The sequence below is a fragment of the Amblyomma maculatum genome, chromosome 4, assembly GCF_055883805.1.
Source record: "Amblyomma maculatum isolate TAMU_Amacu chromosome 4, ASM5588380v1, whole genome shotgun sequence".
Lineage (NCBI taxonomy): Eukaryota > Metazoa > Arthropoda > Arachnida > Ixodida > Ixodidae > Amblyomma > Amblyomma maculatum.
Window position 1 is genome coordinate 20,505,190 of NC_139347.1, and position 13,651 is coordinate 20,518,840.

The window sequence follows — 13,651 nt, forward strand, 5'->3', positions numbered from 1 at the left end:
CATTACAATTCGTTGTCAGGCATATGGTTCATTACGAGTCATTGTTAGTCATTATAAACAACCTTTATTAATCACTATCACTATCAATCATTTTTCCTTCTTTAATCTGCCTTCATACGGCGGACACTCCCTGATGACGCGTCAGGCGGTCACTTCTGCCGACGCACCATGAGACTGAAAAGCATTCGCCTTAAAGCGCGGTCATATCGGGTAAAAGCTCGTGGCAGGAACCAAGCGTCTAAGGGCAGTTAAAGTTCATGTGCTCACGCCTACTGACAGGGCTTCACACTGGTTTGGTACACTTGGCTCGTTCGTGGTCAGCATATGCAGTGCCCGTAGACTCCTTGATTGCTAGGCGAGAGTGCCCGTTTGCTAGAGCTATACATCACACTTATCGTTCTTGTTGACACCTATTCAACTCGATTTTCTCTGCAAAAATAGAGAGAAAGAGAGAGATAGGGAGAGAAGCCCGTCGTTAATTACGCGATGGTACGAGACAACCAAGTGAACTTCAGTTTTCCTAGAAGTGTGTTTCTTCAAATGGAAATGACACATGTTCGTGCAGCGAAGGATACCCAACACGTACGTGACTCACAAGCTCATTGAGAACGCACGGACGCCGTTCTGGGGACTGGTCTCAGCACAGAGGTGCCGTATAGCCGACGAATTCGACCTGCCGGCTTCGTTAGCTGTTCCGCCACGGAGGCGAGTCCGCGGCTTGTATAGTGCCAAAAATTCGAATCAGATCCAAGCATGGCACTTGTTGCGGCCTCGGTACCCGCTTTGGTCATGAGCGAAAAACTGGAGCCGTGTGCAGATATATGTGACAGCCGGTTCGCTTTCAGCGTTCTCGTATACCGCTGCCTTCAGTCGTCAAAATCGCATGCGATTAAGACGCCCCCGCATTGCGGTGGATAGTGCGAGCGCACTTGGCTTCTTGGAGTAATTCGCGCATATATATAACCGGTGGCGACGGGCCGTAATGATACATACACGGCAACGCTACTCTAAATCCCTCTAATATCACGTTCAGCAGTGATGAGCACGAGTGGGGACGTTCCGTACATGTCTCGCAGAAGGCGGCGACGGCGGCACCTCGGACGGCAATTCGGAGAACAGCTCGTCGTGCGACGAGGACTCTCAGATGCGGCTGCGGCTCAAGCGAAAGCTACAGCGGAACCGGACCTCCTTCACCAACGAGCAGATCGAGGCGCTCGAGAAAGGTATGTCAGCGCTGCTCATATAGACACATGCATGGTACCCGCATGTTCACTGTCGCTGCCTGCATATATAGCCACCGTAAGATGTACTTAAGTGCGAGGTGCATATAAATAAGCGTATATGTGGATCAACAACTGCAGACCTCGTCGCTATAATCCTGCAGAGAAAGTGGCAGTGATGACTTTCGAACGATCTCCGCAGTTTAACGGGGAGCACTGCAGACTATATGTTGTCTATCATTGCGAAAACTTGTATTTGGCAGATGGTTCACTGCCCTACATTCGGGCGAAATTCGAGCAAAAAGCGGCATATATTGCCCTGAAAAGAGGCACAATTCAGCCAGTGACGTACGCCGATTTTCGCCGCGATTAAATCGAGTAAACCGTGGTGAACCACGCTTCGTCTTCCACATCCTGCATTGCCCCGCTAGCAGGCCCACGAGTATTGTTTACGGCTCAATGAGAATCGGTCGAAGCCATTGGCTGCAGGGGCGTCCTTTGACGGGAAAAACCCCATTTTTCTCGAGTTGTGCCCGACTGCGAGCGGTTCGCGCCCATTGGACGCATAAAAGGACTCATCGAACTGGCTGACTTCTTAATCAGTGCCAATTAATACTTTCGTATATTGTTAATTCGAAAGTAGTCCGCAGCTAAGGATAACCAAGCTTAAAAAAGAAAACAAGGCTATGCCCTAACACTGACCTAAGTGACGATGCAGGGAGTCACGTGGCGTATCCAGCAATATATTTCGTTTTTCGAAGTAAATAATCAAAAATAATTAGCTTACATTTAGTTACTGTCCTCAGGAATAAAATGGCTGTTCGGTAGCTTTAATCGTCTCGAAAAACAAGTGGCTGAAACGTTTGTGCAGGAACAATTTACGTCAGGTAGCTTTTTACCACACTGTGAGAAATGTGTGTGAAATTACAGGCATTTTTGAATAAAATTTCTGTTCTTCACAGAGAATATCTGCGTCTTCTGCCAAAACACGTTCACGAAAAAAAAAAAAAGTAATTTCCTGTTTTTGAGCCGAAAAGTCAATGGTTAGAAGGTAAACAATTGGAGGTACTTATGTCGTCTGTGTAGTTTCCCATCGGAATTTCGCATAACAATTTTGATGCCAAAATGATAAATAGCGCCGTGAGGCCTGTTAGTGGTGCCTATGAGCATATAGCGGTCGATAAGAGAAATGAGAGTGATTCAAGACAACATTGATTAACATTGATAACATAATGAAATATAGTGGCTCGATCCCTGATACAGTGGATCTGTTATGCATGCCGCCATTCCATTGGTCGTGTTGCCAACGCCGACAGAAAGAATTTCGCGCAATGGGCGTAAGACTTTCGCCTTAAACATGCTGTTTAATGACAGAAAGTGGATATTTATCACTTCTATGTTTTATAGGCACAAAAACACGCGAAATAACAGAATGAAAAGAGAGAAATATACATAATACACATTTTCTTTTAACTGAAGCAGAAATACGTGTGAACTGGCCAAAAGTAAAAAAAAAGAGACAGAAAACGTAGTATAACGAATAATTTCTGCCAATTGGCAGAAATTTTATGCCAAGTATAAACAGAAAACAATGAAACCATAGAAAAGTTGAAAAAAAAAAAAACAGCAGGACAGCAAATTTCTGTCAAAACAAATTTCTTAAGAAGTGGCGGCCTTAAAGAATAACTTTCGTATTACCAAAGCATCCGCATGACATCGGTGCTGCTTGAGCTTATCAAGGCGCGTCACAGAGGACTATATTCACTTCTCTCTGGAGCTTCATGCTCGGAGGTGCTTTGCGTGCGCACTGAGCGATATGCCCCGGCAGCAGTCATGTAGCATTCTTTTGATGCCGGTAGATGGAGCTCCGTAAATGGCTCCATTTTGCAAACATTTCAGCCAACTGTTTCTGAAGGTGATCAATTCTCAAAGAACACCTTATTCCTGCAGCGAATAATTTAAAGGTTCAATTATTATTCAATTATTCAAATCAAAATTATTCCATTTTGGAGAACGAAAGAAATAAACTTGGACAAGGTTTCGCGATTTCCAACAGCCTTCACTTGGGTTCAGTGGGATGCACAGTCCGTTTTTTTAAGAGCTTGGTTAATTTTCGTTTCACATGGTATATAGTAGATTTCCTCAAGACAAACTGCTGGGCTGTTTGATTCAACATGCTACACTTCACTACTGCGCACACATGAGGTGGCATGTTTCTGTCAGTTTCCATTTGCTATGTACGCTGTGGCAAGGTGCTTCGATGCCTTTGCCTTCACTTCCTGCGGCTGCGGCGGCCGCTTTTCGATGGAAACGAAAAGCAAGGCGCCCGTCTGCTGTGCGATGTCAGTGCACGTTGAAGAACCCTATAGGTGGTCGAAATATTCGAAGCACTCCGCTACGGCGTCCCTCATAGCCTGAGTCGCTTTGGGACGTTAAACCATATAAACCAAACTAAAGAAAAGCACCGTATATATAGTGGGGGTTGAAAACTGATTAAATGAATTTCTTAATAAAAAGAAAAAAAAAAAAGTCGCACATTGACACGCTGCGCATAATTCAGAGGACACAGCGAGAGGATAAATCATTATCTGCTCCATGACTTGTACAAGCAAGTAAATTTTTTCAAATAACCATGAAGTTTGGGCTACATTTGCTTCGAGTTTCAAAATGCTTCGTGTAAAATAGCGACCGCGGGGCTCACTTTTTGAACACCCGCGCCCCCTAACGGAGGCTTTGTGGGCCATGCAGAGTTCGAGCGCACTCACTACCCAGACGTGTTCGCTCGCGAGAGGCTCGCCGAGAAGATCGCGCTGCCGGAGGCCCGAATCCAGGTACGTGTCTACGTTTGGAGGCACCAAGCTATGTGTCTGTGAGTGCATGCGCATGCAGTTTTTCGCACACTTGATGCGTACACGCTTTAGGCGCCCCTTCGCTTCCCTAACGGCTTAAAACAGCTCATACTTTGATTTCCTCAGCGTGCGTATGCTTCGCAAAGTTATTAAGACGTCATCAAGGCGACTCTCAAGTTCACAAGTACACGGTGTCCGGAACTGAGAGTATACATGGGCCGCTTAACACCTCTTGTCAGCCAATGCAGAGTTGCATTGTAATAAGCCGGGTTATAGTAACAAGGGTAATTAAGATGATGACAATAATTATGATGATGCTGATTGCGGCAACAATGTTAGGGCAAACGTCTCAGAAACGAGCAAGCCTATACGTAGTTATTCCTCGTGCGCGGAATGATAAGAATGCGAACATCTTGTTACCATGGTTACTCAATCATTAGGAGACCTGGGCAAGCGTTTTTCTCTCTATCTCCTATTTTTTTCTTCAATTCCCCAACTGCTAAATACATAATGAAGGGAGAGGGCATAAAATGGCAGAAGAGGGCATGATTTTCATGCAGAAAAGTATCTATACCCTTATATGAGTGCATCAGCTGACGTGCCTACAAGTGCGGGTCCAACTCCGAAGGAAGTGCGGTCACTGACCTTTATGATAAACTTCAGGCACATTCGCTTAAATATCTAAACTTCGCCTCTTTTTGGATGCGCTCGTACGGCGATCACATTAAATGCAGGAGTGCCCCCAGGAATTCAGGAACAAACGATAAGAGTAACATCGTTTATAAACGTAGTTTTTCGGGGAAGGCAGTTAGTCATGCAAACAAAGCCGGGTCTTCCGCAATACTGTTTGCATGCGGGTGGGCGTGGAATATATGAGCCATGCGGGCATCGGGTGCGATGCCTCTGAACAATGGAATGACGCAAGTGCACCAGAGTGCGGTGTATGAAAGACCAAGACGCGCGACGATCAAAGGGCTTTCAACAGTCAGTGAGGCTGCTTATTTTCTCACATGCCCTTTTCTACTTAAGATTTTCCCAATATATACCATTTCAGCGCTGAAAAAAAAAAAAAAATAGTGAGAAAAGTATAACACAGTCATTCGAAGAGTTCACCTCAATTTCCTGAAGGAAAGCGGAATCGCCACTGGTGTAAAAGAAAAAAAAAAAGAAAAAAATGCCTAGCTCGTAATGCGTAAAGAAAAAAAATGCGAACTTGCCTGAAATCTGAAGCTGATTGTCATGAGCTATACCTCATTGTCTTAATTTTAGCATCAAATTAACGCCACTACCTTACACATATATTTTATACCATAATTCTAATGTTCGCTGATGACTCTGTTGGTACACATCGTAGCCCAGCACTTGATCTGTGCACCCCAAGTGACGTGACAATTCGCACAGGGAGTGGAGAAAAATAATTGTTAAGGCATGAGCGCGGTGATGCCGCTGGGAAGAGAAATGTATAGGGTGACTTCGGTGTAAATTTATTGTACAAAGCACTAAGTTAAATCAGGAAAATATATGAAGAGACTTTAGTTATTAAATACGGGTAAATCGATGCCAGTTAGGACTACATGAAATGGGTAAATGAGATACTAACCAAATAAATTTCTAATGATGGCCGCGAGAAAGGCGCATTACTTCTGCAAGCATATACAGCTTGGCGCTTGAGCACCAAATGCTCGAACATGAAAGCTTCGAAGACCGTGAATTCCGCAACTGCAGCACAGGGGAACTCAAATGATATGCTAAGCCGCGGCGTGGGAACGTAGCCCCGAGTTAGCCTCGGAATCGCATAACTCCGCAATGCAGTTCGTTTTAAGAGCTGTCCAGTTAATGTTCCATGTGTGAATATGAGTAAGTGGATGCCTGAGACGAAGGCTATAGCGGAATAAACCATATGGCGAGAGCGAGTAGTAGGTTAATCAGCTTAAAACAGCTGTCACTCACAGACAAGATGACAGCCATCGCTAGTCTGCTTGAAAAATGACGTTGTTAAATGGACAGGTGTCTAAAGAGTGCCGTCATGCCGAAGACGGACTGCATGGCGAGACCATCGGGGGGGTATGCAAGAATGGGCGCATGCTGGGTTTGGGGCAGCCGCGTGTTAGCTGACGGCCTCAGGTCTGGTTTTCCAATCGGCGGGCCAAGTGGCGGCGCGAGGAGAAGCTGCGCAGCCAGCGACGCGCCGCGGAGTCCAGCGCCGCCGTCGGAGGAGGAGGACCCGTGCACGGCAGACTCGCCGGACCTCTGGCCGGTTATCCGGGGCTCAGCCAGCCGATGGCGGCAGCCATGCAGGACTCGTACAGGTGAGCTTTTCTTTTTTGCTCTCATTCAAAAAAAAAAAAAAAAAAAAAATTGTCGCTTTTGTTCGTTCATTACATTATTTTTGTAATGTTTGCATGAAACACATGAAAATGAAGGTAAATTATTGTAGTATTTTACAGTACGCGTTCTAAGTAGAAATAATGGGCATTTGAATATATGTTTGTCTAATACTAAGTTCTAATAAAAGTATGGCAGGTACTTATGACGTCATGTAAAAGAAAATATACAATATACAAAAAGGTTCTTTGTATTTGTTCTTTGTATTCTTTGTAATTGTTTCAATGTTCCGAGTTCCCAATACTTGGGGTTGTAAAAAGTCTTCCCCGCTTCACGTAAATAATAGAAAGCTATTTCTTGTGAATGTTGCAAAGGTTTCTTTTCTTCCTTTTTCCAGCTGAAAATGACTTGTTTAAAACAGCTGTCGCCCACAGGCAATATGGCAGCCATGCCAAATAAATATAGAAACATGTAAAAGAACATAAAGGGTCAGGTTTGCTTGCTCAGGATGATTATCCAGATACACTATTTTTTGATGGAAGGACTGAAGAAAACAGCCCGAAAGTCATTACGTCATCTTTTTGGCTTCGCTGCATTGTGACATGCCAGGGATGTTTGTCTGCGACACTTTTTTCTGTGAACACCTGAACCGCGCCGTAAGGGAAGGGAGAAAGGTGGGAGTGAACGTGGAAAAAGGAGCCATAGTGGAGGGTTCACGGAGTAATTTCGACCGTATGGGGATCTTCAACGTGCACTGCACAGCACACGGGCGCCTCCGCTTCGCCTCAATCGAAACGCAGCCGCCGGCGGTCGGGTTCGAATCAGGATACTCCGGCACAGTATAGCCGGGCATCTTAACCTTTGCGCCACCGACGCGGGGCAATCCCTCAACGTAGATATGTAACAGCTGAACAGCTGCTCATAAGAATTCCCCTAGTGCAACCACACGGCCACAAAAAAGCTGTACAGTTTTCCCAGAAAGTTCGCAGTTAAAAACTTTGTCAGCTGGTTTGCGGTTCGAAATCGGAACCGCCACCTGCACGGCGCAGTTGCTTTACAAACTGAGCTAACCAGGAAAGCCAGCAGATCATATGGCAGGGCGACCGCTAATTGCATGCGCATTTGACCTTGGGCCGAGAGACGCCGTAGTGGAGGGCTTCGAAAATTTCGACCACCTCGCACTGACCAGATAACCATGGGAAGGATCTAGCTGCTTCGCCGGGGCTTTGTAGCTCAGTCTCGTGATGGATGGAGTGCGTGCCAGTTCGACTGCGTCAACGCTTCGGGACAGGCTGAGGTGATAGTCATGTTTAATGGAAGTTACTCTCGTCACTGATAACTATAGGTTTAACCAGGATAAACCACCACAATTTTTCTTCAACTATTAAGTTTCTGTGAAAGCTATATATAGCTTACCGTTGCACGCCTGCGCTTGGCAGGATGCAAATGAGTAACTGCTCCCTTATTCTTTCGATTGTTCCTGGAGAATGTTACACAGTGACGGAACAATAGATATTGGCTAGATTAATTGATATAAAAAAAAAAAACAAGGATAATTCACTTGCTCAGTGTTTCGTGACGTATAAGTTATGAGTGTCGAGTAATCTTTGGTTCAGTGCTTTCGCATGACGCACCCATTTCACTAGATTTCAGTGACTCAATATGTCGAGATCGTTTATATCGAGTTCCGACCGCCCATTGTACGCAGTCCGATGGCAGCCGGCATGGGCTCCAATCCATGCCTGCAGCAGCAGCACCGGGACGCCGCCTCGTACTCGTACATGCTCCACGACACCCTGGGCCTGGGCGCCTACTCAAGGGCCTCGGCCAACCCGGGGGGCCAGGGAGGCATCGCGGGCGGACACCCCGCCGCCTACGCCGTCAGCGGGGCCAGCCCGCACGGCGCCGCAGGCAAGTGTACCGCTGTCGGCGAAACTAGATTGCTAGAAAGCGAATTCCCTCGCCAAATTTCAGCAGCGTCATTTCCTGAAGCACGCAATGCCCAGGATATCTAGCTGCACCCACTGGCTAGTTATAATTGGGCAAGCTGTAAGGCACAGCCGCCTTGCTACCTAAGACACAATTAACCTTAAGTCTAACTTACAGAGAATACTGGTACATCACCTTCTATTTCCGTTTGTTTTAAAAGCCACGTGAGGCACGTTTGTTTTAAAAGCCACGAGAAGCACATCTATATGGTCTGTGCACGTCACTTGTACTTTAGTTTGACAATTAATTAACTATTCAACTTTTATTCTTATTTTAGGAGGCAATGTTGTATCATAGCATACGAAACTGAAGGTCGTTAACACCAAAGGCGAGTCCCCTATTTAAATTTTCTTAATCGGTAACGTGGTTCGAAATATCGAACATCAAAAATGTGCATTTTAGAGCTCTACATGTTCTGTAGTGAAAGCTACAACAGGCTAGTAGAAGCGAGTTTCGCCGTGCCTGTCCAGGCCACAGCTGCGCATGCGCTGTAAACATGACAATCAGCCGCGCCGTTCCACAGGTGTTCCGCTGCTGCGCCGACCCGAGACGTCACGTGCCTCGTTATGCAGCTTCACTGCGCATGCGCAAACCATTCATGGGCCACCCAGTGGCTTGTGAGGTACGTGATGTTCGCCACAGCATGGCCTCCGAGATCACCCCCGCGCGCGTAAACGTGCGCGCGGAGGTGATCTTGGAGGCCATGGCCACAGAGAGGAGGAGGATAGCGGCATCCCAGTGATCTAGGTGCTGTCCCAGCAGATGCGCTTGCCAGCGCGGAGAGAAGGGTAGTTTCCTCACTACGTATGCGTCCGCCGCCGCGGAGAGCTGACCGTGTGGAGCAGGAAAGAGTCTGCCGGCATCTGCATGTGCAGGGCATGAAAGTGGGTTCTGCATAGAACGCCGGAGAAATTTGATGGATTCAACAGAACGTCGGTTGTGTTCGATGCAACGCTCTTTCGCCCGCAGCCAAAGCTTTCGTTTCATATTCTGTTAAGCATGCGCGTTGAACCTAATCTTTTCAATGGCGCCGATACTATTTCTTATGCATATCAAATACAGGCGCTGTTTGTGTATTTGATGGTCTAGAAGTTACCATGGTTTTGGAGACAGTATCGCGTGTAGTGAACGTTGAGGCAAAGCCCACAATACGCGCTTTCAAATGCGCATTTGGCGCTCGGTGTTTCGACACTGCCGATTAAGAAATTAAAAAAACATTAGTGAGTTTTACCTCATTCATTGTCTAACCACATGCGCTATCGTGGACACAATGCTCGCCTTGCAGTACAGTCTAATTGCACAGCCGACATCGACGTATTACTCGTAGGCTTGAAAAAAAAAAAAAAAGAAAAAATCTGCAAACGTGAAGAAAAAATGGCTGTGGTTTAGCTCTGGGTAACCCTAGTTGAATTGAGAAAGCAACGGCTGCATGGCTATACGCTTGTGGCCAAATGAAGAGTCGGATGCATGAACTCACTCACCGGTGCTAGATCGTTATTATGCCACAGCCGGCCGCACACAGAACACTCACTTCCAAAGGGGTTGTTCGTGAAGCGGCGGTGAAACTCTAGCGTGGCCGACTCGTGCTCGCTCACTCTTTGCGCAAAGTCTGCGCGCCGACCACCTGCGGCGTCTCCAGGCTGAAAGATTAAACAGGTCTTCCTTCGAGACATGCAGCGCGCTCTTCATCCGTTTCTTCTGTACGCCGTCTCCTGAGGGTTTCGTTGCGCCTGCCATTTGTGGCTACGATATACGAGTGTGGAGCGAAAGGTTTGGCTGCGGGCGACCGAGCGTTGCATCGAACACAACCAGCGTTCCGTTGAACGCATCAAATTTCGCCGGCGTTTTAGGTGGTGGTGGTAAATGTGTGTTATTGCATCTAAATATGGGAGACACTTAAGCTCTGCCTTTAAGGGTATGACGCGATCAACGTTACTAGATACTTTTCTAGTAACGTTGGACGCGATAGCGTAGGCTACCAGCCCACCAATCCGTTGAACGTGCCTTAGTGGCCTATAGGGGTAGCGTGCATACCAGGGTCCTGGCAGGCTGATTCTGGCATAACCGTTCCATGTGAAACGAGAAACCCAAGTTGGCAGCTCCTGCCGTTTGAGGCTACGGCATACGAGCATACGCGACGAGCAGAGCTAGCTGGCGTAGTGTTGAACAAAAAGAGTCACCCAGAAAATACTCTCAGAGCGTATACCGTCCTTTACAGGTTGAAAGGGCTGCCCATCACTACAGGACTTTGATGTCCCGTGAGTGCCTGCAATTGTGTTTCAGACACCATGATATTATATTCAATACAGGTTGTTTGAGGCATGGTAGCACCTGTATAGGCGGATATAAATAGGTAAACCATGCGAAGCGGGTAGCCGCTCAGTAATTACAGTTAAGGACCTTATACATCTGCAGTTAGCTAGTGCAGTTTACCTTCGGCGCTGTGGCTAAACAAATTTTGACCACGTTGAGCGCGGCCTTTTAAAAAAGCGCTCCAAAGTAAAACATTCGAGTATGTCACTCAGTGGAGCTTCTTAAAACCCTTCAATGAGCCAAAGGTAATTCCTTCTTGTGGAGACTGCCACCCACCTTCTTCCCACTACAATCGACTGCTATTAGCCGAAATCTGTCGCGTTTTTCCGCGTTCTTTTCTTGATTTTTGGGTTGCTACGTCGTCTCCCGCGGTGCCAAACAGCGCGCGCTGCATACGCCAACTCCTGTTTCGCTGAGTTCCTTACCTCTTTCGTGCTCATAGCTCAACGTTCGGCTATACAATATAATATCCGCGAATTAAGATGCAGCGCGGAAGATGGTTTGGTTGCATAGAATCGGCCGAGCAGACTTCTTTTCAAACGAGTTGAATAATTTTTAAACTAATTGTTTTAAGAGAGAAGAGGCAAATACCTTTGGTGCTGATTCTAGTGCAATGCTTATTCGCCAGAACACCATCTATTACATAGTGCTGCTTCCGTGCCGGATTTGAGGTGAGCAGTTCCACTCGGAGGCGATGGCACGCGCACGTTACGGCACTCGGTCTTTAGCTGCCGGTAGATGTCGTGCGCCACGCGCCCTCCTGTAGAGCTTCCAGTGCCCTCCTGGAAACCAGGTTGAAGGAGTCTTCGTTATGCCCCTACGTTGCCATGTAGACGGCAGGAATGCTAGGGAAGAACTAAGATGTTTCTCAAGTGCCGGGCGTGGCTCGGTTAATTCGCTCGGCTGATGATCGGAGGGGTAGGAGCTCGATTGCCGGCGGATAATTGTTTTCTCAAGAGCTAAAACAGAACCCCGCCGATATCCTGTGGAATCTCGCGGACACATCTTGCGAACGCAGGTCCTGCTAACACTCGGGAGCCTATAATGGCTTTCGCCTTAAAAATGAAACTCGATGCTATCTTATCGGCCTTCACTCATCGAAAGCAGCCCAAGGATGCCGCCAGCCAAGCGTAAGACATGGGTCCTTAGCGTCTCTCATAACGCAGCCGCCGCGGCCGGGACCTTCTTGCACTCGCGCCTGCCGCGTTAAAGTGCTTGACATGCAGCAAGCGACGAAGTGGACCCTGTATAGAAGAGTATAGTTCACCGTGGCGGTCTAGATCGTGCTTCCACAGCTTTACTGGCAGCTGGCAACTCTGCGGCAGCTGCAAAATAACTCTGTACAGACTACTGTTGGGGGATTCGCTTTCGCAGCCGAGTAAAAGGATCGTGTCTTCTGCTCAATTTGGCCGGCGCCGCTGCGTGACCGTGTGAAGCGCAGCGGCGGATGTTACATGAACCTATGCCGAGGGTGCGGCGCGGCAGTCTGACCGCCAATAACGGGGCCGTTCAAGTATAACGCCTTTTCGACATTCATTATTTATGTGTCGGTAGCCAGTCATAATATAACGTGGACAGATTGCGGCAAAAATGCTCGAACGAAACCTGATGCTAGCGCTTCGGAGAGCGTCTATTAACTGTGCCCTGCGCAGAGGGAGCTACGGTCAAAAAGCGAGAGGAGCGACAGCGCAGGAGATGGCGTTACCTTCAGTTCACTAAGGGATGTTAGAGCATGCGACACATCAGCTCCATCGTGCGGGTGAGAGCAGTGAACAGTCACGGTGGGGACATTGCTTTGCGCGCGCTTTTCAAAGTCGAAATTATTCAGCCACATGGCACCAATAGCAATCTCTTCGAAATTCGGAAAACTGGTTACGACTAGCAGCTAGCAACAAATCTAACTGCATGCAGGCATCTAACTGCATTACCTGCAAAGTTAACCAACTTACTATATGCAATGTCTGGCAGCACTGGTATTACAATATCCCAGAAAAAAGTACTTTTGAAAATTCGGTTCGTGCTTCCTTTAACGCCTGCTATATAACTGAACAAAGCCTTTAACTGCTGTGACATTGGCTGCTTCTGCAGCTTACACCTCATATGTGAAGCACATGCAAGGGCGACGTTTTGAAATATGCAAGTGTTTTGCTGTCCCATGCGCGTCAAACACTGACAAATATCAACAAGTTCCTTGTGTGCGTACCCATGCCCGTTGGTTTGCACCAACACAAGCTTTACAGTATATGGTAGGAATCATATTGCAAACTCCAGTGCACAAGATCTGTGCTCGATAAGTTGTCCCAGGAACTTATCTCTCGCGATTTTGCTACTTGCGTGCAGGTGTCATCTCTCCAGGCGTGACAGTGCCAGTGCAGGTCCCGGGCCAGACAACCGACCTGTCTGTGCCGTCCAACTACTGGCCCCGGCTGCAGTGACAATGGCCCATGGTTGGGTACCCGACCGACCTGAGCCTTTCCAAGGGTAGCAGGTCGTACGCCAACCTCCAGGACCACTTCCCGGCCTCCTGCGCCAACAAGGACTAGTCGCGCTCCGACGCGCAAGCTCTCTCTCTTCTAGTCCGCGCGGATCCCAGCCAGCGCACAGCAGAACTCTCGAATGGTGCAGCAGAGTATGTGCGTGCTCCCTTGCGGGGAATGGGAGGCAGCAGTGGAGTTTTGTGAGACACGCTTAGGAGCAAGCGCCACCAACTCAAGCTCTTGCTAGCCGATATTTCAATTGCAGCCCAAGGCATTCTAAACCACAGCAGTTGAAGAGACATGACGAACGAGTCAAGTGCTGGCTTACCTCTCACCTTCCTAGGCACACTACATTCCAATGGGCGTCCCAGCATTTTTTGTTAGTGGACACTCAATGTGTGTTATGAAGGCTTTGATGGATGCGGTAGCCCATTTAGGCAGATCTATGGTTGAAAGGCAAATTACATGTTCGCTCTGC

At 47.6% G+C, this 13,651-nt stretch overlaps 1 protein-coding gene across 2 annotated transcripts in view; it reads left to right on the forward strand.

Moving 5' to 3' along the window:
• The window catches only part of LOC146190464 (paired box protein Pax-6-like), a 36,395-nt gene extending 22,923 nt beyond the window's left edge, over positions 1 to 13,472 (forward strand). Inside the window, exons 5-9 of one of the 2 annotated variants that reach the window (XM_084600893.1) lie at positions 1,080 to 1,223; positions 3,969 to 4,051; positions 6,194 to 6,378; positions 8,103 to 8,305; positions 13,037 to 13,472. In XM_084600893.1, the coding sequence (XP_084457019.1) occupies positions 1,080 to 1,223; positions 3,969 to 4,051; positions 6,194 to 6,378; positions 8,103 to 8,305; positions 13,037 to 13,131 (710 nt within the window). In that variant the 3' untranslated portion in view covers positions 13,132 to 13,472. Of the gene's footprint in view, positions 1 to 1,076; positions 1,224 to 3,968; positions 4,052 to 6,193; positions 6,379 to 8,102; positions 8,306 to 13,036 lie in introns of both variants that reach the window. The other variant, XM_084600892.1, reaches the window with a different exon arrangement.
• The last annotated feature ends 179 nt before the right edge of the window (positions 13,473 to 13,651 follow it).